Source organism: Canis lupus, chromosome 18, assembly GCF_011100685.1.
Source record: "Canis lupus familiaris isolate Mischka breed German Shepherd chromosome 18, alternate assembly UU_Cfam_GSD_1.0, whole genome shotgun sequence".
Lineage (NCBI taxonomy): Eukaryota > Metazoa > Chordata > Mammalia > Carnivora > Canidae > Canis > Canis lupus.
The window spans coordinates 16920655-16945968 of NC_049239.1; the positions used below are offsets into that span (position 1 = coordinate 16920655).

Below are 25314 nucleotides of genomic sequence, written 5' to 3' on the forward strand. Positions count from 1 at the left end.
GAACATCCACTGGTCATTATGGTTAGAGATAATTGTCCACAAGTGACCAGTGTACATTGCATAGATCAGGATACACTGTATAATTGTTCAGAAATGGGGAAATTATGTCTCCCAGAAGCATCAGTTTTAAAACAAGATTATGAATCCTTGACCAATATTTACCAGACACCCCAGTAAACATGTATGTGTACACACAAATACTTTACACATAGGAAGGTTACATGTTAATATGTATATAACTTTAATTCAAGATTATCTCAATCATAAAGCTACCTGAATCTGTGCCTAAGCTCCAAAACTCATTAGCTGGTTCATCTTGCAGACATAAAACATCTTTCTGTATCTCAGTTTTCTGTATTGTTAAGTGGAATTTGGGGAGGATAGGTGGGTTAATGAAGGTAAAGGATAAAGAATAGTGTTGGGCACATAGAAATAGCTCAGTAAGTTAACTATCACAATTACATTTTATAAGAACATATTTAAAATTGGTATCATTAGATATTTCCATGTGTATGCCCTGCCACTAACTTAAAATCAGTCTTTCAAAAGTAGAACCATTCTCTTCCCCTCTCAATCCAGCTTTCTCCCTAAGTTTTTGTCAGAATATCCGAGGGGCATTTTTCCCCTTTTTTCTCTTATATCAAGGAGATCTGTTTTGAATTCAAAGTGAGAAAAAACTAGCTTAAGCAAAAAAGGAGATAATTCGGTTAGTATCATCAAAACACAAGAGGGCTTAGATGAAACTGGCCTCAGAGATTATCTGGAACCAGAAACTCAAATGCCCACAGACCTCTCTCCTCTGTTTTCAGGCCAGCTGTCATTATGAGAGTGGTGCCAGGGCCACAGAGCTTTCTGAGCAACTCTGTAGAAAAAGGTTTCTGATTGGCCTATCCCAGGGTCCTGGGGAATGGTGTACTCGGACTGGCCTACCCAGAGTCATATACTCACTCCTTGAGCAGAGAGATGGCGCACACAGGTTGGCAGCCCCTGCCCGCAGAGGCAGTAACCCAGAGGAACAGCTCTGCACATCCACCACCTTTTGCAAACTACTTTAAACCCAAAATGTGCTCTATCCTGTCCCTCTTCTATCACAGACATTCAGGATGCTCTCGAGTACTGCTGCCCTAACTATACAACTTATTTTCTTTTCTGAAATGTCACGCCCCTGCTCCAAACAGAAATATCTCCTCCAGGTCCCAAGTTTTGCCAGTTTCCCTATCTTTGCTTACTCTCCACTGCCGACCATGATGCCTTCTACCTTGTAACGCCTTGCTCAAATCCTGCTGCTCCATGGAGCTTTGTGAGATAATGGCAAACTACACGAATCTCCCCTTTCTTTGAATTTCTCACTCTTTTGTGTTTTGTACATAAATAAGTCAAATTTTGATTTTTATTCTCATAGTACCCAGCAAGATGCTGAGTCCTACTAACTGAGCTGAACTCTAGATAAGATGTTGAACTTAGAAATATGCATGCCATGCGGTAGGCATTTACAAGTCGGTTAGTTCCTTTGAGATGGAATAGATTAGATAATTGATAGATGGTTATATGACCAAATGGGACTCAACGAAGAATAAAATTTGGTCTGCAGCCCTAATTGTCATTATGATCACTACACATACTGGTGAATTCTCCTTTCGAGTTTGTGGTATCGTACCTGGTGTAATTGGCACCCAAAAATTATTACTGAAGAAAGGAATGAATAAACAAATGAAAGAAAATTGAAAAACAAGAAGTTCTAAAGAAATGGTTATTTTCAAATAGAGTAGAATTATTTTTCTAGTGGCATTTTGATTAAAGATTTTAATAGTTTTAGAGATAGTATTATAAAAAGTCTCCAGATTCTGAAGGCATTACCCTTAAACGTGTTTTATTTTATCTAAACCCTTAAAGAACTGAGCCATTTTGACCTAGAATGTTGGGGGGAAATAGGAGAGTATTTTTCACATTCCAAGACCGAGGAGATCTGTAACCTATTACTCCCAACACACATGCGTGCGCACGTTACACATGTATATATGTCTACACATACACACATAAATACATTCATCATAGTAGAATAGAAAAAGTGCAAAGCATGTGTTACATCAAATTCTAAATTCTGACAAAAAGTTCGCTGTGAGCCATTTCCTTTTTTCTTTTTTATCTCCCTTTCAAGCAATGTTCAGCATTTCAGGTCATTGAACAAAAGAAAATGATTTGTGCTATTCTCTGGGGAAAAAAAAAAAAACATCTTCAATGCCAAACTAAGCATTCGTATGATATTTTCCACCACTTAAAAAATCCCACAAAACACTTTCAAAACCTTTGTCAACCAACACCGTGGTCTCCTGGAAAAACAACACTGCTCTGTGAATTTCACAATAGACCAATCATTCCAACCAGCTAATTGTGATAATTGGATTTTTATAATTCTCCTCACCCTAGATTTTTATCCTTCTGGCTCATTTCCATGTGCCAAATTCTTCATAGATGTTTGCTGGATTGGAATTAACTAGCTAGGTTCTGTAGGTTTTCTTCTTAAAAGTGGTCTTCCTGTAATGATCCTGAGGCATGAAAATTCTAGGCCAGCTTATAATAACCTCTGAGGTGTTTCTCACTTATAGTATCTCAGATCAACAAAAAGAAAAATCAAAAGCACACATAACACATTAAAAATGTGTATTACTTTTAAGATTTTCTCAATATGTACTTAAAATTGAGAGTTCCAAAGAGTAAGTTCCTGACTCAGGATTTAACTTCAGTTCTCATTTCTCTGGCACCCTCATTTATTTTGGAATCTCTTTAATTGGCTTTAGATTTATCAGTAACAGTGTACTGTTTTAATTATCCCCAAATATTTCCCCTGTGTCTTCTAATAACTGAAACCCCTTCTTAATTAACTTAGTGGATTAGAGAAGTGTTTAAATTATAAGTGTGAGGGGTGTTTTTCTCTATACTATGTATCCTATCTCAATTTTTCTTCCTGACTTTTAATTGAACTCCTTGGGAGGTTTCCAAGACCAATTCAGTGCAGTCTGTAGATTAGCCTTGGCAGTATCTGTTTGGGTGGGAAAATCACACGAGCAAACCTTTTTTCCATCCCATTAGCATGAACCCATTTACTCACAACAGGACTGATGATAAAACTTGTCAATTTGAATCTAGTACTTCACAACAGGACTGTGACATGTAGGGGACGCACTGAGCAAAGGAAGCAAGTTGCTGGATTTGAAGAAATTCTTCACATTTTTAAAGAGGGGCACCTGGGTGGCTCAGTGGGTTAAGCATCTACCTTGAGCTCGGGTCATGATCTCAGGGTCCTGGGATCGAGCCCCGCTGTGGGCTCTCTGCTCAGTGGGGAGTCTGCTTCTCCCTGTCCCTCTCCCTCTGTGCATTTTCGCTTTCTCTAACTCTCTCTCTCTCTCAAATAATAAAATATTTTTTAAAAACACAGAGACCATTTCCTAGTCACAAGAACATATTGAAATGATCCCTCCAAACCTGTTTCCAAGAAGGAGGCAGAGACAGAGAGACTAGGAACCTCAGAGACATGAGTACTCTTTCTTTTTGACTAGAAGTTTCTATTTTGCCAGTTTCACTTTAATTCCCAGGGAGGAGGGGGTGAGGGGTATCTCGGGAGAGGCTTGCCACGTGCTAGGCAAATTACATGCAACTTGTATTTCATCTAATTGTCACAGCACCCTATAAGGGAGGTTTTATTACCCATATTATACCTTTGAGGAAAATAAAAGCTCAGAAAGGTCATGCAGCTAGTGAACAGCATGAATAATGGGCTGAAATTCCAACCCAGCTCCAACTGATTTCAACATATATGGTCTTTCTTCTCTACTACTCTGCCTGGAGGAAATTTACAAAGCAAATATAGGGAGTGTTTTAATTAAAATTAATTTTTGCTTTATTTTTAAAGACTTGAATACTCTTTCTATAATTAGCAGTTCCCAAGGGTCTCATAACTAGATCTGGGAATCAATGATGCAGAGACTCATCAAATGTATTCAGGAACAGTTGCCACCTCCAGAGCAAAGAATTCAATGGCATAACTCACACCTCTGAACGTTAAATGAGGACAAAATCATTTCCACCTGGTGCTAGGATGTTTGTATGATCTTGAAACTGAAACAACAAAATGCCAACAAGCTCCCAGATGATTGAGTTTGTAATTCTTCTATCTTTTGGAAAGGCGGGGAAAAGACAGCTGGTGAGCTGGGATCTGGACACTTCTTGGGTGGACTTTGTCCAGTTCTACATTCAGATTGGTGGAGAGAGTGCTGCGTGTAACAAGCCAGACAGCAGAGAGGAGGGTGTCCTCCTTCAGTACAGCAACAATGGAGGCATCCAGTGGCACCTGCTGGCAGAAATGTACTTCTCAGACTTCAGCAAACCCAGGTAAGCGCCTCTGATGGCCTTCCAGTGGTTTTCAGGAATGATAAAGAGTATGTTTTCATTGCACTGTTTCCAAAATGTCATTAACGCTTGCACATATAAAAATTTCATTTGTTTCAGAACAAAAAGCATTTGTTTTCATATCTGAATTCTTAAAGAACTTAAGAAAAATTGTGAGTTCCCACAGAAACTCCATGATATAGGGACAGCCCATGCTCACTTTTCCCATTTGCAGGTTTTTTGAATACACACACATACTCTATGTATAGAGAGAAATACACATTTATATATTAACATATAAATATATATGTTCATTGGTTAGATTTAACAGCAAAATAGATTTTATTAAAAGTTTTCAGATAGCACCAGAGCTAATTCTAGGTAAAATATCTGTAGAGCTCAGATTTTTCTAAATTTTTTCCTGGCCCATCCCTATCTTTATTTTCATGGATGAGGAGTATATGTAATAAAAGTCTTAGACAATGATGGTTCAGGAATTTGGAGAAATGATTCATATTTAATACTAATGCCTATACCCGGCAATGCACATACTTTTCTATATTTAAATTTAGTTATTTTACGATTATGCAGTATTTTGAAATTCTGTATTTATACTTTATGTTTTATATGTGCCATTAAAATCTATTCAGGGATATCACTTTTAGAGTATTCAATTTTATAATCTCAGTATTTGCACCTTCACATAAAGACAGAGTTTTTCTTTTTTTTAAGATTTTATTTATTTATTCATAAGAGACACAAAGAGAGTGGCAGAGACACAGGCAGAGGGAGAAGCAGGCTCCCCACAGGGAGCCTGATGCAGGACTCAATCCCAGGAACCCTGGATCATGCCCTGAGCTGAATGCAGATGCTCAACCACTGAGCCACCCAGACGTCCCAACAGAGTTTTTTCTTAATATGTTGACCATCACCCATTTCAAGTTTTAACATCTTATTTTGCATTTTACAGCTGGACCTTTTTTATTGAAGGAAAATATTATTGAAGACTATATAGATCCAATTCTTACAAATTAAATATATTTGAACATACTGTCTACCATATAGTTGTTTGCTAACTTCAAGGTTGCTAAGTTTGTTGGTTTAAAACATTGAGTCACTTAAAGGTGACATAACTTTCCACAATAGAACACAAGGAGTCATGCAGACAGAACTAAAAATATTTCCTCTAAGGGACACAGAGAGAGGCAGAAACCAGAGGAGAGGCAGCTGGGTAAAACAAGAGACATACCATCCAGGGAGAATGTCAGAAATGGTGTGTAGGAGACAGAAACTGGTGAGATTTCCACCAGGACAGGAGAAAGAGAATTGATAATGATGCCAAACTAGTTTAAACAACAATTTAAAATAATTCAGATTATTTTGTCCAAACATGATCATGGTCAATCTGAAAATTATTCAACAACCAGTAAAGTGACTAGATTACTATGTAGACAAACAAAAATTCAATAGCTTCTTCAAATTTCAGAAATATTCCATTTTTATTTATAGGAATTTTTCTTTAGGGCCAGAATATTTCACCACATTCTCAAAGAGTTCTATGACACTAAAATGGTTGGGAAATTTTGAGTGGGGAGATATCAGGAAAAAAAAATCCCATTCAGAGTGGCAAATACGTAAATATAAGGCATAACTTTAGCAAACAAATACTGAGCATCTCTGTAAAGAACTACGAAACTTCAAAACTTCCCTCAGAGATATAAAAGAAAACAAATAAATGGAAAGTAATACAGTGTCTCTGGATAGGAAAAGTAAATATTGTGATATGAAGATCTCTCTTCATTTGTTTCATGCAATTCCAGTCAAAATCTTAGTGGTATTCTTGGGAGAACTTTATATCTGGAAATATAAATTGGCAAAAATCGCTTAACCTTCTGGGGGGAAAAAATAGACGAATGTCCTATATGATATTATTTTTTTAAAGATTTATTTATTTATTCAGAGAGAGAGAGAAAGGCAGAGACACAGGCAGAGGGAGAAGCAGGCTCCATGCAGGAAGCCCGATGTGGGACTCCAGGATCACACCCCAGGCTGCAGGAGGCGCCAAACCGCTGCACCACCGGGGCTGCCCCCTATATGATATTAAAACACATTTAAATGGTGTATGGATAAACAGAACAAACAATGAGGCCAAATGGATGACATAGAAATTGACTCAAATACATGTAAATACTTGTATATTAAGAAAAGACGAATGCTGGGGCGCCTGTATGGCTGGGTCAATTAAGCTTCTGCCTTCAGCTCAAGTCATGATCCCAAGGTCCTGGGATAGAGCCCGGCTCAGCAGGGAGTCTGCTGCTTTCTCTGCTTCTCCCCCTGCTCGTGCTCTCTCTCCTCTCTCTCTCTCTGTCTCTCACTTTCTCTCATGCCCATGTGCACACTCTTTCAAATAAATAAATGAAATTTTTTTTTTAAAAAGATGCATGAACTATCAATGAGAAAGAAATGGTTATTCAATCAAGCAATGTTAGAAAAAAATGGGCAGGCTCTGGGGGAAAATTATCCATTTAGGTCATTACCTTACCCCATCAAAAACTGTTAAAGACTGGTTAAAGATTTAAACATTAAGTGAGATTTAAATTTCCTAAACACAAATTCAATGGAAGAATTAACAGAGAAGAGGGCTACTTACCTAGAAATATACTACATGCCAACATAAAACTACGTACATGTGTAACACATCTCTATCAAAGAAAACAGAAAACAGTGAAAGAGAACAAAACAAAATATTTGCAGCCAATATGAGAAACAGAGGATTGATGTTCCTCTGAAGAGCTTATACAGATTATCAAGAGCACCACTAAGATCCCAATTTTAAAAATGGGTAAAAGAAATGAGTTTGATGTTACAAAAGAGGAAATCTAGAGGTTTAATAAAATATGAGTAATAGCCAACCTCTGTTGCAATAAAAGAGATATCATTTTTCAACAGTCTAGCGGTCATTTTTTAATGATAACACCAGTGTTCTCTCCATATGGGAGCAGCAAGACAGGTGCTCTCATGTCTTTCTGCAAACCGTATGACTCTTCCAGGAGGAAATTTTGGAAAATGCAAGAGCCTTAAACATGAGTAGTTTTTTCAACCTAATAATTCCATTTCTAGGAATCTTACCTAAAGAAATAAACTGAGGTATAGGTAATGCTTTAAGCATAGAGATTTTCGTTATAGAATTATTTATGACAAAAGTCAAATAAACAATGTCTGTATCATGAAAATACATAGACAATAAAATGATCTTAAGAAATAATTATACTGACATGAGAATGTGCTTATGATATAATATGAAATTTTAAACTGTCAGATACCGAATTATACGTATATCTCACCTCTGTAAAAGATTACATGCTTCCGTGATATACATCAAAATGTTGACAGAGGTCAACCCTGTGGAGAAGATTATGGGTGATTTTCCTATTTCGTTATTAATGCATATTAATGCACAGTTAGAATTGCTTTGGGAAAAATTTTAATGCTATTTTAATGTAATAACATTCAAAGGAACAGTTTTTTGAGGTATTTCTTAAAAACGTGATGCCATTGTCGTGGTCATCAAAAGACTGTTCAGTAAATCAAATTTAGTAGAAATATTTGCTGCAAAAAGATACAATTCGAAATGGAATAAACATGGGATGCCTGGGTGGCTTAGTGGTTGAGCATCTGCCTTCAGCTCAGGGCATGATCCTGGGTCCTGGGATCGAGTCCTCCATGGGCTCCCTGCGAGCAGCCTGCTTCTCCCTCTGCCTGTGTCTCTGCCTCTCTCTGTGTGTCTCTCATGAATAAATAAATAAAACTTTTTGAAAATAAAATAAAACAAATGGAATAAACATGACCAGGACTAAATGCACTTAACAACTTTAAACCTGTTGATTGATCTAAACTTGGAAATTTTGGGGGACACCTGGGTAGCTCAGTTGGTTAAGAGTCTGCCTTCAGCTCAGGTCATGATCTCAGGGTCCTGGAATCAAGCCCCACATCAGGCTTCCTGCTCAGTAGGGAATCTGCTTCTCCTTCTCCCTCTGCCCCTTCCCCCTGCTTGTGTGCATGCTCACTCACTCTCTTTCCCTCTCTCTCTCTCTCTCTCTCTCTCTCTCAAATAAATAAATCTTTCAACAAAACAAACTTAGAAACTTTTCAAAAAATCAAGAGCTCAAACGAAACTAAACTTTCTCTTGTTACTACTCTTGTTATTTTAACAGCTGCTGAGAGGAACACAGCTTTTCCCTTACCAACATAAATGATTTGCTTTTATGCAGATTCGTCTACCTGGAGCTCCCAGCTGCTGCTAAGACCCCTTGTACCAGGTTCCGCTGGTGGCAGCCTGTGTTCTCAGGGGAGGGCTACGACCAGTGGGCATTGGATGACATCATCATCCTGTCAGAGAAGCAAAAGCAGGTCATCCCAATTGTGAACCCAACTTTACCCCAGGTATCTTTCTTATGTCTGAACTCTAAGAAGACAGGATTGTAAAGTAGATGGGATTCAAGAACTTCTCACTTCCCCCAAAGATTTAGTGCTTGACTGCCTTTAAATGGGAACATTAAGTTTTATAAGTGACACAAGTTTCAGTGTTTGTACTTACTTTTCTGGTTTGCACTTCATTGTTCTGTTATCTCTCTATGCTACTATTTCCCAAGAATATTTAGATATATGTATTTTTTTAAAGACTAGGAAGGCTAGCCAAGACATCAAACACATTATTACTGTGTTTATAAAATTACATGCACAGTGGCAAAATATTTTCGGTTGTCAAATCATCAGGAAAGAAAGGTTTGTGACAGTAAAAATAATAATAATAATAATTTAGAGATTCAGCTGTATTATCCTAGAAATAAAATGGTACATGGCCCTGCATATTATGAACTGAAAATTCCTTTCTTGTTTTCAAAGCTTATCAAATTGCCTTCCTGTGTTGTCTGTATTGTTTCTATTAGAACTTTTATGAGAAGCCAGCTTTTGATTACCCAATGAATCAAATGAGTGTTTGGTTGATGTTGGCTAATGAAGGAATGGTTAAAAATGAGACTTTCTGCTCTGCCACGCCATCAGCCATGGTATTTGGAAAATCAGACGGGGATCGATTTGCAGTAACTCGAGATTTGACTTTGAAACCTGGATACGTACTACAGTTCAAGGTACTTCTGCACAGATCTCTTCCCAGGGCAGGTCAAAGAGCAGAGCACCCTCCAGACTCCTATGTGAAATTGAAAGGACACAAATTTTTCACACTCTCTTTTAAGGAAGGGACTCACTTGAGCAAATCTTTGACAGTCTTGGACTGGCAAAGCTCTTTATTTAGCTGTGCCCACAAGGAGAAAAGCTGGTCAGTTTGAAAATTGACTTTTAGATTTTCAATCTCATTCTGATTTCATGAATTCTGTGCTTCTGAATGGCAAGTAAGAAGTTCTCTTTTTCAGTTTACAGGTATTTTTTAGACTTAGGAGTTGTTTTGTGTTTTTACTGTATGATTTTCAAACAATTTCCCTTCCTTTGATTCAGTAAATTTGTACCTTAATTATCATTGTTCTCTTAAAAGCTTGCTGTTTTTCAGCACTGTGATAACATGTCAATGTGTGTAGCAAGTATTTACTTTGACAAGCTCTTCTTTTAGAAGCCTAATCAAAATTTCATTTTGTTTATAATAAAATCCCATTGGTGAATTCTGGGGTCGAAAGTAATGCAGTTTTAATGAGCTAGCACAACTACATGGTCCTTACATAACGGCGGGATGCAGATGCTAAATAATTTACAAATGGAATTATTAAAGAGATCATATGTTTATAGGCAGCTCTTCAAATATAATTTCCACAGGTCTGTAAACAAGGAAGTTAGTCATAAATAAAATGATTAGTGAAATGTTATCCTTCTCTGTTTAGAGTTTGGTGCTAAACTACAATTAAGAACATTAATAGCAGTATATGACTTGGTATAATTTGTTGGTACTGCCTTTAAATGGGAACAAAATAACAGCAATAGCAAACGTGTTGGCTGGAATAATATGCTGTTTCTCACCTGACAACTTCTTGATTTAATGAGTCGCAAAGTCATGGCAGTGTAGGTATTAAAAATCTGCAAGGTGGTATTCTGGTGTTTAAAAAATCTAAATTAAGAAAATAGTATTAAATGTTCTAAGTACTTAAACAACCAGCAGGAATGCACAACACCTAATAAAAATATCAATTCTCAAATCACACCAGCAGAAAACTTCTGATTGTGGCCGTTAGTTGATAGTTGATATGTATTATGGGTCATTTGGGGATTGATGATTAATGTGTATTTGGAATCTGTGACAAGAACTTGGTGTCATTTGTACACAGTGCTGGTACAGTTTTTATAATTGCATGCCATTTGTTAAACACTAGTTGCTAGGAATATAGACATGAAAAATATGGCCATAGCCCTCAAGGAGCACAGAAACTAGCAAGTGAGCCAGAAAAGAGAACAGTCATGATCACAGGAGTATTGTAGTAGAAATGGGCTCTGGATGCTATGAGAGTACCTGGCATAGTGCCTGGCATGGAGCAGGTACTCCAAAAACATCTGTTAGTTGAATGGATGGGATGGTTGGATGGATGGACGGGTGGATGGATAGATAAGTTGAAATGGAAAGTCTCTGGAAATACAAATTTTGCCCAATGAACAATGGAGGGAGAAGAATTCCAGTTAGAGGGAACCTAATGTGCAAATATATGAAAATACATGAAAGGGCAAATGAGAATAGACAATTTAGAAATTTTTTGGAAAAAAAATAGAAATTTTTTGGAGCTTGGAGTATGTGCCACAGAGATAAGAAAGAAAGTTGATCCTAACTGGTTTTATATGAAACACTAAACCATTTGGACATTAACCCAAGAGCAAAGAGTCATGGGAGATTTTTAATACATTAAGTGCAAGAATCGGACCTGTTTTAGAAAGATCATTCTGGCAGCAGTATGGCTGTTGACTTAACAGGAGAAGAAACTGTAATCAGTAAGTACATTTATTCATTTATTCAACAAATATTTATAAAGCCTATACTATATGCTAGGATCTGTTGTAGGCTATGGAAATAAATAAGAACAGAGAGTGTAGACTAGGGTGGTGCAGGGTAGTTATTATTTTATAAAGGGTTGTCAAGTTCCCTCACCAATAAAATGACTTTTAAGCTGAGACCTATGAAAGCTAAAAGTGTGAGTCATGCAGCTATCTGGGAAAGACATTCCAGGCATAGGGAACAGAAAGCACAGAGGCCTTGAATCAGGAGTGTGCTTGGAAAAATTCAGAAAATCACAAGGATGCCATTGTGTCTAGAGCACAGAGAAAGAGAAAAATGGGGAGACAGGTAGAAGAAAGAAAATCAGACTTGGACTTCTACTCTGAATAAAATGGCTAGTAGAAGAGTCACAGACTCTGACTCAGGCTTTTAAAGAATCTGGTGACTCTGTTGGGAATACAGTGGCAAAGGCAAGGGCAGAGCTATTGCAATGATCCAGGTAAAAAATAATGAGGATTGTGTGCAGGTAGAGAAGGCAGAGAAGAGTGCTCAGATAGTGGAATATATTCTGAGCAAAGAAAGCATGCTAGAGCAGTCATCACAGTAAGAAATGAGGAAGCCAGATTAAGGCATTGCATGGGATTATAAAAATAAGGAGATGGATCTGAGAGATATTAAAGGGGCATAGTTAACAGGTTCTGGTGACCTGTTGGATGATAGAATGGAGTTTAGAAAGACTCCCACATTTCTGGCTCCAGTCATTGAAATTGGAGATACAATCAGAGGAAGATTTGTGTAAGAGTGGTGGATGATGAGAACAGACTTGGACTGTGGAACCAAGGATGCATGTGGATCCCTGAAGGGGAAATGTGTAGGAATCAGTTATGGACATTTCCAGAGAGCTAGAGAGGAGTTCAATCTAGGAGTTACAGGTATTCAGAAGAGATTTGAAATGATGATTGTGAATGAGATTTAGGAACAGGTATAGACTAAAAAGATAAGAAAGCCAAGAATTGAATACTAGAAAACACTGACAGTTAAGAGGCAGACTAAATGGTCAATTTAAAAAGGCACAGACTTGTCAGAGAACTGAAGGTTCCATCAACTTGCCTACTTTAGAAACGACGACGGTCACAATAGGTCTATGATGAAAAAGCTAACTGTGTGTGCCTCTTGTAACTCCTGTCACCACATACCAACTGAAAATTATGCTTGCTTATGTGTAATAAGAGGAATTTCTGTTAGAAGAGTTTAATCATGAATCCAAGATTGTCAAGTCTTTGCTTATATTGTTGACATTGAACTATATAAACTTGAATAAATGTATCACAATAAAATTTCTACAAGTTCAATTATAAATCCTTCTGAGAGATGCTTTCTAGCTGTGAGTATGGGAATAAGGAAAATATAGAATCTTCTTCTGAAAGACCAGATCAAGGTATAGTCACAAGAATGAACTGGTTGGGCCAATATTATTTGCCTCCAGCCCTACCTTTCCTTCATCCTTTATTCTTTGGTCATGATCATGTTCCTTTGAGTGCTTACTTCAATTTGTTTTTCTACAAAATTGGACAAATCTTATCTATAGTCTTATACAATAAAATTCTATGGTGGCTCCCATCAACAAATGAAATAAGATATGAATAGATCATTTAAGATGACATATAATTAAATAAATATCAGGAAAAAAGTTTGACATTTATAATACCAAAAAATATAAACTGTAACAGTAATAAAATCATTTATACATTTACCAATTTAGAAAGAAGCTGTTTTAAACTTGAATAATATTCAAAGCTGTGGTAAAAGTGATTAATTGAACCCAATTGATTAAAAATGAACACATATAAATAAAAAATGTTAAGTGTTTCTACATTTTGACTCCATAATACTGCTGGTAGAAATTTATCTGGTGATAATAGTTCAACTAAAGAAAAAAATTAACATTCTTTGCAAGGCTGCATATAATAATAAAATAATAGATTAAATACAAAATAGACAGAAAGTTCTAGGAGTGTGGTAGCTTCAACTATATGACCAAAAAAATACTTCTTTATAAATTTTAGAAGAGAAAATAGAAAAAATAAAAACATTTATGCTAGGGCATTGGGATTTAAGTTGCTTTTTTTTCAAGTTTTTTTATGTTATTAATCCTATGATGACATTCCCCTACATGAGTACACAGAACAATAGTTTTATTTCCAGATTATTTTGCTTATTTGATACAGTGGCAAAAATTTAGCTTTTTCATCTAAGTTGGCAATAATTTCTTACTGAGCTTTGGCAAGAAAATAAAGATGTTTGTTCCGCTAAAAGCACGGAGGGGAAAAAAAAAGCAGGGAGGATAGCCCTCTCTTCAGGTAACCTTTGTATTCAGAGGAGGATACTCTTCATCTTCTGCTTCCCTCTGTTTGTATGCCTGGCATAAGAGAAGAAAATCATCTCTTGGCTTCTTGGATTTTGTCCCTCGCTCCAACACCACAGATCCCATGCTTCTCTTTTCCCTTCTGTAATTCCAAGAGATCCACTAAATGGCAACTGGTTCAGATTTTCTTTAAAACCACCTGTGGCTCACCTAAAGATTTCTATAACCCGTGGAAGAGTCTTGGTTGGAAGTGAGCTGCGAGTCTTATCATTGTGAATATAAGGCAATCAGTAGAAAGAGCCCTGGCTGCTGTAGCACCTAATGTGTTAAAATGATAACTTGGAACCAAGACCTTGTATAACTCTGTCTTCCTTTTGACAGCTAAACATAGGGTGTGCCAATCAGTTCAGCAGTGCTGCCCCAGTTCTTCTTCAGTACTCTCACGATGCTGGTATGTCCTGGTTTCTGGTGAAAGAAGGCTGTTACCCAGCTTCTGCAGGCAAAGGATGTGAAGGAAACTCCAGGGAACTAAGTGAGCCCACCATGTATCACACGGGGGACTTTGAAGAATGGACAAGAATCACCATCATTATCCCAAGGTCTCTTGCGTCCAGGTAAAGTGACCATTCTTACTACACACCATGGGCGTTATTTCTTGGGAGCATATATTTATCTCAGTGTCATCATTTCAGTAACCTACGAGAATGCATATAGTCTGGCTACATCTATTCACAAAATGACTCCTGAGGGAAAAAGCCCTGGGGCAAAATTCCTAAAGTGGGGGTGGGGGTCGTGCATGGGCGCACATGCACATATGGCCATGCATGCTTGGGAAACAGATTCGCTCATTTATTCATTCATACAGTGAATATTTATTGAGCACCTTTCTGAGCAGTGGGAGTACAGCAGTGAACAAAAGAGGTTAAAGGCTAAGAGAGTCATAAGACGTTATTGTGTCTGATTTTCACTTTATAGAGATTTGGGATAATTTAATGCCCCCCTGTGTGGACAATTTGAGATCTCCTGTAATATGAAAGATCCCTTTAAGCGACTATTACAATAATAGAAAGATTACAAATCAACTGGCAGAGAAATAGATAAATGGAAAACAAAAATCTGAAAGTGAACTCATTCATTCATAGGGCAATAAATTTAACCCTTGGTTTTCTAGCAGCTAGGATAAAGGGAGAAGATGCCGGGTCATTTAATTCTCATGTTTGGGTAAAAAGGAAAAAAAATGCATTCTGATTTTTAAGAAAAAGATACAGTTTTTTCCCATGTTCAGTATTCTAGAATAAATTTATAGCATATATAGGTCTCCTTATGCCAGATAAAGTAGCTAACACAGAGATCAGTATCTTTAACTCTATGGTTTCATGGAAGATAAAGAAACATTCTTCAAGCGAACACTTCTTAATTGAATCCCAGAATGTAATATTAAATTGTGACCAACTCAACGCATTTCTGCAGAGCCTAGATGATATAAATCTACTTGTACAGCTTTCTGGTTGTGACTTAATATACACTTGGAATATTCATTAGTGCCACTCAGCAATATTTCCAACTTACTTCCTTCCTAGAATATAGTAGGATTATATTTTCCTCATACCTTTTAAAGTTTGACATGGCCTAATAAAATGTGTATGGAAATGAAATGTTTGATTTTTAAGAGCCTGTGTGCATTTTGCCATGTTCTCTGCTTTATGAAAGCATGTTTTGAGATATAGTTTACATCAGTCGGGGTCTCTGTCTACAACAAGCAGTCTTCCTCGCCAATCTATACCGGACATCCTTGCATAAGCAAGAAATAAACTTTTGTTGAGTTAAGCCACTGAGATCAGGGATAGTTTGTCACCACGGAATAACTGATATCATCCTGACTGATACAGTGGTAAAAGCTTAGCAATCTACAGGAGTGGTTTATTCATGAAGTCCTTGGAGACTATTATTTTTTTTAAGATTTTATTTATTTATTCATGAGGGACAGAGAGAGAGAGAGAGAGAGAGAGAGAGAGAGGCAGAGACAGAGGCAGAGGGAGAAGCATTCTCCATGCAGGGAGCCTGACGTGGGACTCGATCCTGGGACCCCAGGATCACGTCCTGGGCCAAAGGCAGGTGCCAAACCACTGAGCAACCCAGGCATCCCCTTGGAGACCATTCTGTCCCCTAATTGATCACCAAACTTACTGTGCACCATCTAGCTAGATAAGCTGGTTATATTCTCGGCTTCCCTCATTACTTAGGTGTGCATCTCTCAAAAATTACACCATAGACTTTGGTAGACAAACTTCCCAGGTAGGGAGAGAACTTGCTTAGTCAAGGATGTTCAAGTTTCTGGGTTCTCTGTTAACTTTTGAAGCATAATCTATAAATACCAATTATTCCAGGAAAGAGTTTGTCAGTCAGTGGATCTAAGTCTACTTGTAAGTAATTCTTTGTCTTTATCAGCCAGTCGGTGTTCTTTGTAGTATATTAAAGAGAGACTCAGATGACTTGATGTGTAGGTGGCAATGTTGATGTGTTGGCCTTCTTTGATGAAATTTAAGAATTTGACTTGCACCGTGTCTTAGGTAGGACACAGGCCCAGCTACTATAACAGGGAAACAAATATAAATGTTTAACGAGGCTTAAACAAGATAGAAATTCTTTCTCATATCACAGTCCAGAGGTGAGCAGTTTGGAGCTGACATTATGGTTCAGCCATTCTGAGCACAACATTTTCATCTCTTGATCTAAGGCAGCTGTTCCAGATCTTGTCATCTCTTAAGCACTAGAAGGAAAAAGGAGTCAGGGATGCATAGATGCATTACTTTTTATTTGATTTTATTTAAGATTTTACTTATTTATTTGAGAGAGAGAGAGAGAGCTCAAATCGGGGAGGAACAGAGGGAGAGAGAATCCTACACAGACTCCCTGCTGAGTGCTGAGCCTAGATCTCAGAGCTAGATCTCAAGACCCTGAGATCAGAACCTGAGCCCCTGAGCTGAAACCAAGAGTCAGATGCTTAACCAACTGGCCAACCCAGGCGCCCAGATACATTACTTTTTTTAAAAAAAATCATCCTTACCCTTTGTTTCTATTACTGAGTACAGCCTAGGATAATATTTGTACAGTTTTCTATTGCTATGCAATCTGTCTCTCCAAAACTTGTGTCTCCAAACAAAAGCAACAACGATGGACTTTCTCATGGTTTGTGGATTATCTGGGTAGTTCTGCTGCTGCTCTATCTAGGATCCATCATGTAACTCCATATAATCAGTGGGTTGGTGGGATCCCTGGGTGGCACAGCGGTTTGGCGCCTGCCTTTGGCCCAGGGCGCGATCCTGGAGACCCCGTATCGAATCCCACGTCAGGCTCCCGGTGCATGGAGCCTGCTTCTCCCTCTGCCTGTGTCTCTGCCTCTCTCTCTCTCTCTCTCTATGTGACTATCATAAAAAAAAAAAAAAATCAGTGGGTTGGTTAGTGTGTGGGCTCCGCAGGACATTTCTCTCTTTATCATCTTCAGCCCAGTATTTTTCACAGTTGATGATTCTAGAGTTCCAAGAGAATAGTAGTAAAAGATGCAAGACTATTTTATTTGTGACATCCTATAGGTCAAGGCAAGGCACAAGGCCAGTCTAGATTCACAATGTGGGAAAACAGACTCCCTTTTTTGATAGGAAATGCAGAGAAGTCAGATTGCAGATGAACATGTACACAAGGAGGTGTGATTCATTGGGGGACATTATTGTAACAATCTATGATAGTTTGTCCTAGCCCTAATGATTCACATTTCTCCCATAGCCAGATGCATTCACTCTTCCTCCAAGACCTCCCAAGTGTCATCCCATCACAGCATCAAGCACTAAGTCGCTGATCTCATGATCTTTGTCAGGGCAGGGTATGGCCATGGCTCCCCAGATATGGCTTCTCTTGATCTAGAGGCCTATGAACTAAAAAGACAATTATCCATATCTAACATACAGTGGTGAGACACTGACAGGATAATAACAATAGCTACTTCCACTCAAAAAAACGGGTGGGTTGTGGGGAGAGAAATGGTAAGCACATAGCAGCCAATGGCCAATAGGAATTCTAAAAGCGAACAAGATAACTTCTTATTAGGACTCCCTCCTCCGTGAGCAATGTCCAGGACAAGAAAGTTGCCTTGATTAAATTCTGCTCTTTAGGAGTGGTTCTCTAATCTATTGTTCTTCTCAGCTGTTAGTTCTGCTCTGTAGGGTTCACCTTCTGAGGCATCTCTCGTTTGCCATAAGACTTTATCTGTGTTTCTATCCTAATAGCCATCTCATCCTACTTTCCGCCCATCACAAGCTGGCCACATAGCAGTACAGCCTTGTAGTCCTCACCACCACCACTGCCTTCCACCCTGATGCTTTTCCGAAACTTTGACCCAACCACAGCTCTCCCAAATAGATAGTACGGCTTGCCATGAAGCTGAGGAGCAGCAGGTGGTGTGTATTTCCTGCAATGACTAGAATATCGAGGCGCTACAAAACATCACTATGAAAGTCATGGTAAAGCCACATGTGAGAAATAAAGGTTTTCTTTAATATCACAAAGTGAGAAGTATTTTGAAGCTCCCAGTGTATCAATATTGTCTTGGACCTCAGCTCTTGGAAGAAGAAAGTGTCTTCATTAGAGTCCAGCTTCTGGCTAATTTGAATACCATCCAGCTTTCTGGCTGATGGCATTCAGGACAAAGAGCTCTCTACTAAAGAATAGTAAATATGTTTCCCCTTTAAGAACTGTTGAACTGTTCTGTTGTTTCTGTTGCAATATGTTCAACTCCACTATCTCCAAATGCAGTGTTGGAAAGCTGAGAATTCTAAGTGTGAAAATTGTTAAAATTGGGAGCTATTTTGCCACGAGGCAACATGCTTATAATAGTTACTAGAACATTGCTCTTTCACAAATAATTCTAAGCTGATTTTCTCAAAGGAGCATTTTGTCCTCATAGTCATTCTCTTGGCTCTTGCCTGCAAAGGAGAGACATTGGTGGCGGTAGATAGATGTTGGTATACCCCTGACACTCAACAGCATCCCTGACCATACAATGTATCATGTCATGTAGCCTACTCTAGGTTCCCTATGCAGAATGCAAAATGTTGATATCTCTGGGGGCAGGGGTAGGGGGGACTTAGGGAATGAATATGCTAGAAATATAGTTGCTTAGTATCTGCAGAATATCTCTTCCACTGCCACTGTCACCTGTGCCACCTCTGCACAGAACAAGTAGGTGCACAGGAATCTTCTTGGTTGGAGAGGCCAGTGTAACACCACTCTCAAATGTGCTGTTGGAAGAGGAAGTTATAGAAGCCTATTCTCCTAGTTGCTCAGGCATCCTGTGAACAAAAGTAATTGGGAAAGGAGTCAGAGATAGAGTCTTACCTTCTACTTTTTCCCTCATCTGGGAAAGCAAGACAAAGGGGAAGTATTGTTCAATGATTTGAATGGTCAAGCCACGTTATGGCTTATTTCTAGTAAAATTATGTAAAATTAAACTCTGTCTTTCCTCCAGTCATTATCTCCTCCAATCCTTCCCAGATCTTGCTGACTATCAGGTCAAAGATGCTCTTCTAGGATTATGTACTTCTCAATAGCAGTAGTAATCAGGGTTGTCTAGGTGGACAGCATAATACTTTGCTTGTCTTCAACTAACCTTCTCTATTGCTCTACCATCATATTCACATGTTGAGTATCAGTACCCAGAGAAGAGCTAGTCCAAGGATAAGAGTTATCCAGTCTTCAGTTGACAAAGCTATTCCTGTAGTGAGCAGCGAATATCCTAATGTAGAAAGAATGATGAATTCACGGTGCTGAATCAAGAAATTCTCTGCATGCCAGGTCTCTTGTAACCTGGTGTTTAAATTAGGAGCATGTGGGATTCCAGGCACAGTGGATTTTTGCTGGCATAAAAAGAGGCTTTCAAGCAAAGATCAGAAGTGATGAACAGTTTGATGAACAGGTATCCTATTATAAAAAAAAATAGCTCTTAGGCAAGGAATTAGAAGACATTTCAAGAAACAGGCAGAAAAACTTTAAACCATCAGAAACCAGCTATTTCTTCAAGAAAGAAATGAAGCGCCCACTTCACTTTGGCCATACGTCTTCTGGTGGTCTCTCCATGACTACAGTTTTTTAGTGAATTTTTTACTAGTTCTTTCTCTTATTCCAGCAACCCTGAGTTTCTGATTTATTTGTGCTCAATTCTAAGACCGGGGTGGGAGAGTAAGACCAGATAGCAAGCAGTAGTCATCAGGAACCAGACACAACTGGGAAAATTAAAATGAATCCAAGACTTGTTTGTGTTGTGCTCAGTGAAAACTTTCTTGCTTCAATTTGCACCTACTAAATTAAAAACCATGTAGCAGAGATTTAAAAAGGGAAAAGAAATACAATCTCTTGCCCTTTTGCTTTGAAATATGGACTCTCAGCTAGGACTCTTAACTAGGATTTGTCATGTCCTGGACTCACCCTATTAACCAAATAATTCATCATTTTGTTTTGTTCTATTTTGTTTTACTTTATTTAAATATGGATTCCTTAATGCTAAGCCCCCAACGTCTTTCACATTCTCAAATATCTAACAGTACCCTCTGCTTCTTGGGTCTATAGGAGACTTAGACATGGGAGTACTTCTTCTCTCTGGCCTGACCAGACCTGGATTCTTTTATTGTTATGAAAATTATAGGGACCCCAAGAAACAGAGGGGTCAAAGGGTTTTACTTTCCTTTCTTCCACAATCACATTACCAAGCATCTAGAATTCTACCTAAAGGTGGGATTCTTCAACCTTCTGAATGCTGCTGGGCCTCCACCTGAGTCTGTCTCTTCCATGAAATAGAGCAGTTGATAGGTGCCCTCATCTGGCCCATATGGGAGAACCTAGGGTAAAGGGTAGTTGTTCCTACCTCTTTCTTTACTTTCCATGGAGCAAGAGGTGCAAACCCATGTTTCTCTATATTATAGAAACACAAAAAGAAGAGGCAAGAATGACTTCCAATCCAAGGAGACTCATATCAGAGAATTGGCTTGTTTTCCTTTTTTATCAAATATACACCATCTTTTGGGAGGGGCCCAGAGGCCTTACCTTTTTCCTTAAAAGCAGCAGTTGGCAAAAGCTACTGTCATCAATTCCATTTCCTTCCTTTGAGAGGAAAAGCATCTGCACAACCTAAATAACCAAACAACCCTAATGGGGGGAATTTTCCCAAGGTTCATGGCACAACCACTGTGTATTCTTTTTTTTCTTTCTTTTTGCTTTTGTTCTGTGTTTCTAATCTGATTTCAGTTGTCTTTTGCCTTAAAAAATAAAACCAATATATTTCGAATTCACTTTACAGGAAATAAAGGATGTGTTCACTTTCCTCTTAACACATTGAAGAATGTGTGCTAAGACTTGCATGAATGAGTGATTAGTCTCTGAACACTTCAATCTCATAAACAACATTGTTGGTTACATTTCACAAATTTGCCAGGAGTAGGTAACTTAAAATAATGAAGAAAGAAATCCAGGTTTATGGTTCTGTGTTGCCAAATAATCAAAGCTATTTGAAAAGCTATAAAGAAATGCATTCTGACACTGCTGTATTATTTCAACAATAATAGAGAGGAGAAGGAACCAACATTGTCTCTAGTTATCCTTGACAGTCTTCATTAATCTTTAAGATTCTTTGCCCTCTTTTATGAAGAAACTGAATTCATTCAAAAGTCTATAAATATTGGCAGCAGAATTAATTGGACTCCAGATAACCTAATCCATCTTCCTTCCTTGATGTCAGTAGAACTGAGAAGGAAGAGGTGTTTTTCTGGTGGGATATTATAGATGTGTGCAGGTTTCCATATATTTGAAAAGAAAGAGATGTGCTGAGAGGATTGCAAAGACTGGAAAGCGACTGGAACCAGTGTTAGTTTGGCAGCTTTGAGACTGTTGTTGTGGGAGAAGAAGTACCGGGCAGCAGCCCAGACAACTGATGTTCCAGGGTTTTAAAGTACTGGGACCAGGTCCGTCTTTTGTTCATTGGCAGTAGCCAGTATTCATTGGCAGTCCAAATGGTTGCTAAGAGCTCATAGAATGAGTGTCTTAGGGATTTGAAGTTGAGAGGTGAAGAGGAAGGCAACAGGTGGGAGGAGCTCTGTCAGTACAAACTTAACTCTTTCCTGCCAGAATCATGTCAGTGGCAAATAGCCAGAGTCCCCTTATATATCCTAACAAAGAATATTCTATTTGATGGTCTCAAAAATTCCTAAACAGCCTCTTCTGAAAATGCCCATAAAATTAGTGCAATGGAAGGATGAAATGTTAATTATGTGAAAGGAATACCTTTCTGGTTTTTATTACTAAAAGCCTATGAGATGGAAAATATACAAGTAATTACCCATAATATGTTTCTGAGCATCAAAAGTCTTCTGTACCTGATATCCTCTTGGTGTTTAAACATTTAGGCTGAAGAGGAAATCAACAGGTTTTGAGAAAGCCCTGGTAGAGACACCTTATCATGAACATTATTAAGTGTTCAACCAAGCAGACATGACTTTCAAATAAGCATGAAACCTTTCTTTAATTTTTCTGAGCCATTCTATATTTCAGTGCTTTTGGCCACAGTATTGATGTAAGAGACACGTGTGTTGTTTTTCCCAATAGTAAAACCAGATTCCGGTGGATTCAGGAGAGCAGCTCACAGAAGAATGTGCCTCCCTTTGGTCTGGATGGAGTGTACATATCTGAGCCTTGTCCCAGTTACTGCAGTGGCCACGGGGACTGTGTCTCAGGGGTGTGTTTCTGTGACCTGGGATATACTGGTAAGGCCGCAGGCATGTGTCTGATGATTTGTTTGCAAAATATCCTTCTGTAGTTACTGTCTTCCATGTTACTTCTTCTAGGGAAATAGATTCTTAGATGATTCTTCTTTAAGTCCTACTTGTAGGAATTTGCCACCCAGGCATTTGAGGTGCTAAAAGATAATTTGTAGTTTTGAGCTTCCCAACAGAAAAAAAAAATATGGTAACACCAATTTCACACCCTAAGGGAGATTTATTTATTAGTAATAGTGATAGTAGTTAACATTGCCTTCTGTCTACTTTATGCCAGGCACTATAGTAAGTGCTTTTTACGTCATCCCAAATTCTAACAAAACCCTGTGCCACAGTACATGCTGTTATTTTCTTGTCTATATTTAAGGAAACTGAGACATAGAGAAGCTTAGTAACTCTTCAAGGGCACATAGAGAAGAGTTGCTGAAGCTAGGCTTCAAAGTCTGGTGAGGCATTCTCTAAAACTCAAACCTAAGCTCTTACTTGACCACTTGGCTATACAAGGGGCTCTCTGTACTTTACATTGCTTTTTATAAGAAATGTAATTTTATATGTGCAAAGTAAAAATCAGTGTAAGAAATGATAAATTCAAGACTGCCAAAAAGAGAAATTTATAAGAGAAATATTTTCTGATTAAGTCATCCTTAGCTATTGTTACAAGCAAAAATAAAAAGGGAGTTGATATTAAAGAGTAAAATTAAAGAAAATGTTATAAGCTTCAAAATCTTCTTTCAGAGTTTTTCCTAGAGGCAACTTCAAATTGATGCTTCCCAGAGTTTCAGTGCTCTGCCCTTTATCTGGCGCATGACCAAAGACAAACATATGTTGTTGCAGGCCTTCTGTGGAGAGCACTGCCACTCATGGTTTCAGGGGTGTTTTTTGAAAATCTAGGATTAACTCTCCTTATTGATCCTCTGATAAAAGGACAACAAAGGAGCAAATTTTGTGGTGGACAAAATCTATTTCTCAGTTTGCACACGTACTCTTAGGAACAAGAACCACAGAAATCTGTGGTTCCTAATGTCTCTCTATTAATAAAAAATTATAGAGGTGGAATAATGTTTTTGATGATGGGTAGCTATGACCGTATTTTGGGCAGACAGTTGTGGGATACAGATTTCCACATAGTTTCCTTCCCCTAACACTTGTGGAAAGGCTTCCTTAGCCCATGCTCTGAATGTACCTTCTAATGTGTAACAATTTCAACAAAGCCTCTCTCCTATGTGTTTCCTTTCTCGGAAGCTGCACAAGGGACCTGTGTGTCTAATGTCCCTAATCACAGTGAGATGTTCGATAGGTTTGAGGGGAAGCTCAGCCCTCTATGGTACAAGATAACTGGAGGCCAGGTTGGAACCGGCTGCGGAACACTTAATGATGGCAAATCTCTCTACTTCAATGGCCCTGGCAAAAGGGAAGCGAGGACTGTCCCCCTGGACACCAGGAATATCCGGTAAATAGTTTATTGGTACACTTCTCTGTGAGCATTATATTTACCATGCTTTGTGATCTGATCTAAAACTCTCTGTTCTGGGCAGCCCGAGTGGCTCAGTGGTTTAGCGCCGCCTTCAGCCCAGGGCGTGATCCTGGATACTCCATCCTGGATGGAGTCCCACGTCAGGCTGCATGGAGCCTGCTTCTCCTTCTGCCTGTGTCTCTGCCTCTCTCTGTGTGTGTCTCTCGTGGATAAATAAATAAAATCTTTTTTAAAAAGTAAAAAATTTTTTAAAACTGTTCTTTTATTGAGGACTTACATAGTAAGATTTTTCTATATAGATTTTGTTATGTAAAAATGAAGCATAACTTGAACTCCATAATAATGTAGTTTCTGCAAAACTTCTACCCCAATTCATTAATCAGCCTACAGACATCACTGTCTGTGTGCCTAATGTATGTCAGCTTGGTTTTCTAAAGTTCTGTGTTACTATGAGGACTATTTGGTATTACTTTTATATATACCAGATGAAACAAAGACTTTTCTTCAACTCTAAATTCTGTGTCCAAAAATGATGCATTCCGTTTATCAAAGTTTATTTGTATTCACTTACTAAAAACTGCTCCAGAAATTTTAAATACCTACACTGACACCTACTGGTAAAATAAATAACTGTTTGGTTTTAAGGTCAAATGAAGTAGTAGCACGCCTAAAATAAAATTGTGCTTTTTGTATTGTTCTCAATTAAATTATTTAAGAATTGGAAGAAAGGAAACTGAAGAAATATTTGGAATTTCTAGACCTTGTCCTCAGTAAACTCGGGTTCTGTGTCATGGTTTTTCTGCCTTCACTTTCTTTCCCCTTCTGAGTTCTCACAGAGGTGCACCTGTCACATAGCCCTCTCAGTTGGTTTACTGTGGACTGAGGCCTAATTTACATCACACTGAGTGTCAGCTGTGAAAAATTAAACCATCCGAGTCTAAATCAGTAATATAGGTCATTATGTGGCCCAACACTGATGTAGCATTTAGCTTCTTGATGTTGGATTTTTCCTCATCCTGAATTTCCAAGAATAGTATTATCCCAATTTAAGGAATGAGCATTTCAGTGATTTCATTAAATTACATCAGACTGTGGCATTGAGGCAGAGTTCAACTGTTCCCTTTTGCTTAAACCATTATTACAGAATAAAATTAATAATTACTAATTAACCTTTTAAAATGGTTGCAGAATTAGCTGACTATATAATCTATGCAGTTTCTGCTCATATGCCCTTTGTGTTTAAAAGTCATATTTCAGAATTACAGAACCTTTTTTTTAATGTGTC

At 38.2% G+C, this 25314-nt stretch overlaps 1 protein-coding gene across 1 annotated transcript in view; it reads left to right on the plus strand.

Moving 5' to 3' along the window:
• RELN (reelin) overlaps positions 1-25314 on the plus strand; it is a 481015-nt gene that overhangs the window by 365459 nt on the left and 90242 nt on the right. Inside the window, 6 exon segments of the mRNA XM_038562771.1 lie at positions 4184-4389; positions 8658-8829; positions 9336-9536; positions 14121-14353; positions 22386-22543; positions 23798-24005. Coding sequence (XP_038418699.1) covers positions 4184-4389; positions 8658-8829; positions 9336-9536; positions 14121-14353; positions 22386-22543; positions 23798-24005 — 1178 coding nt within the window.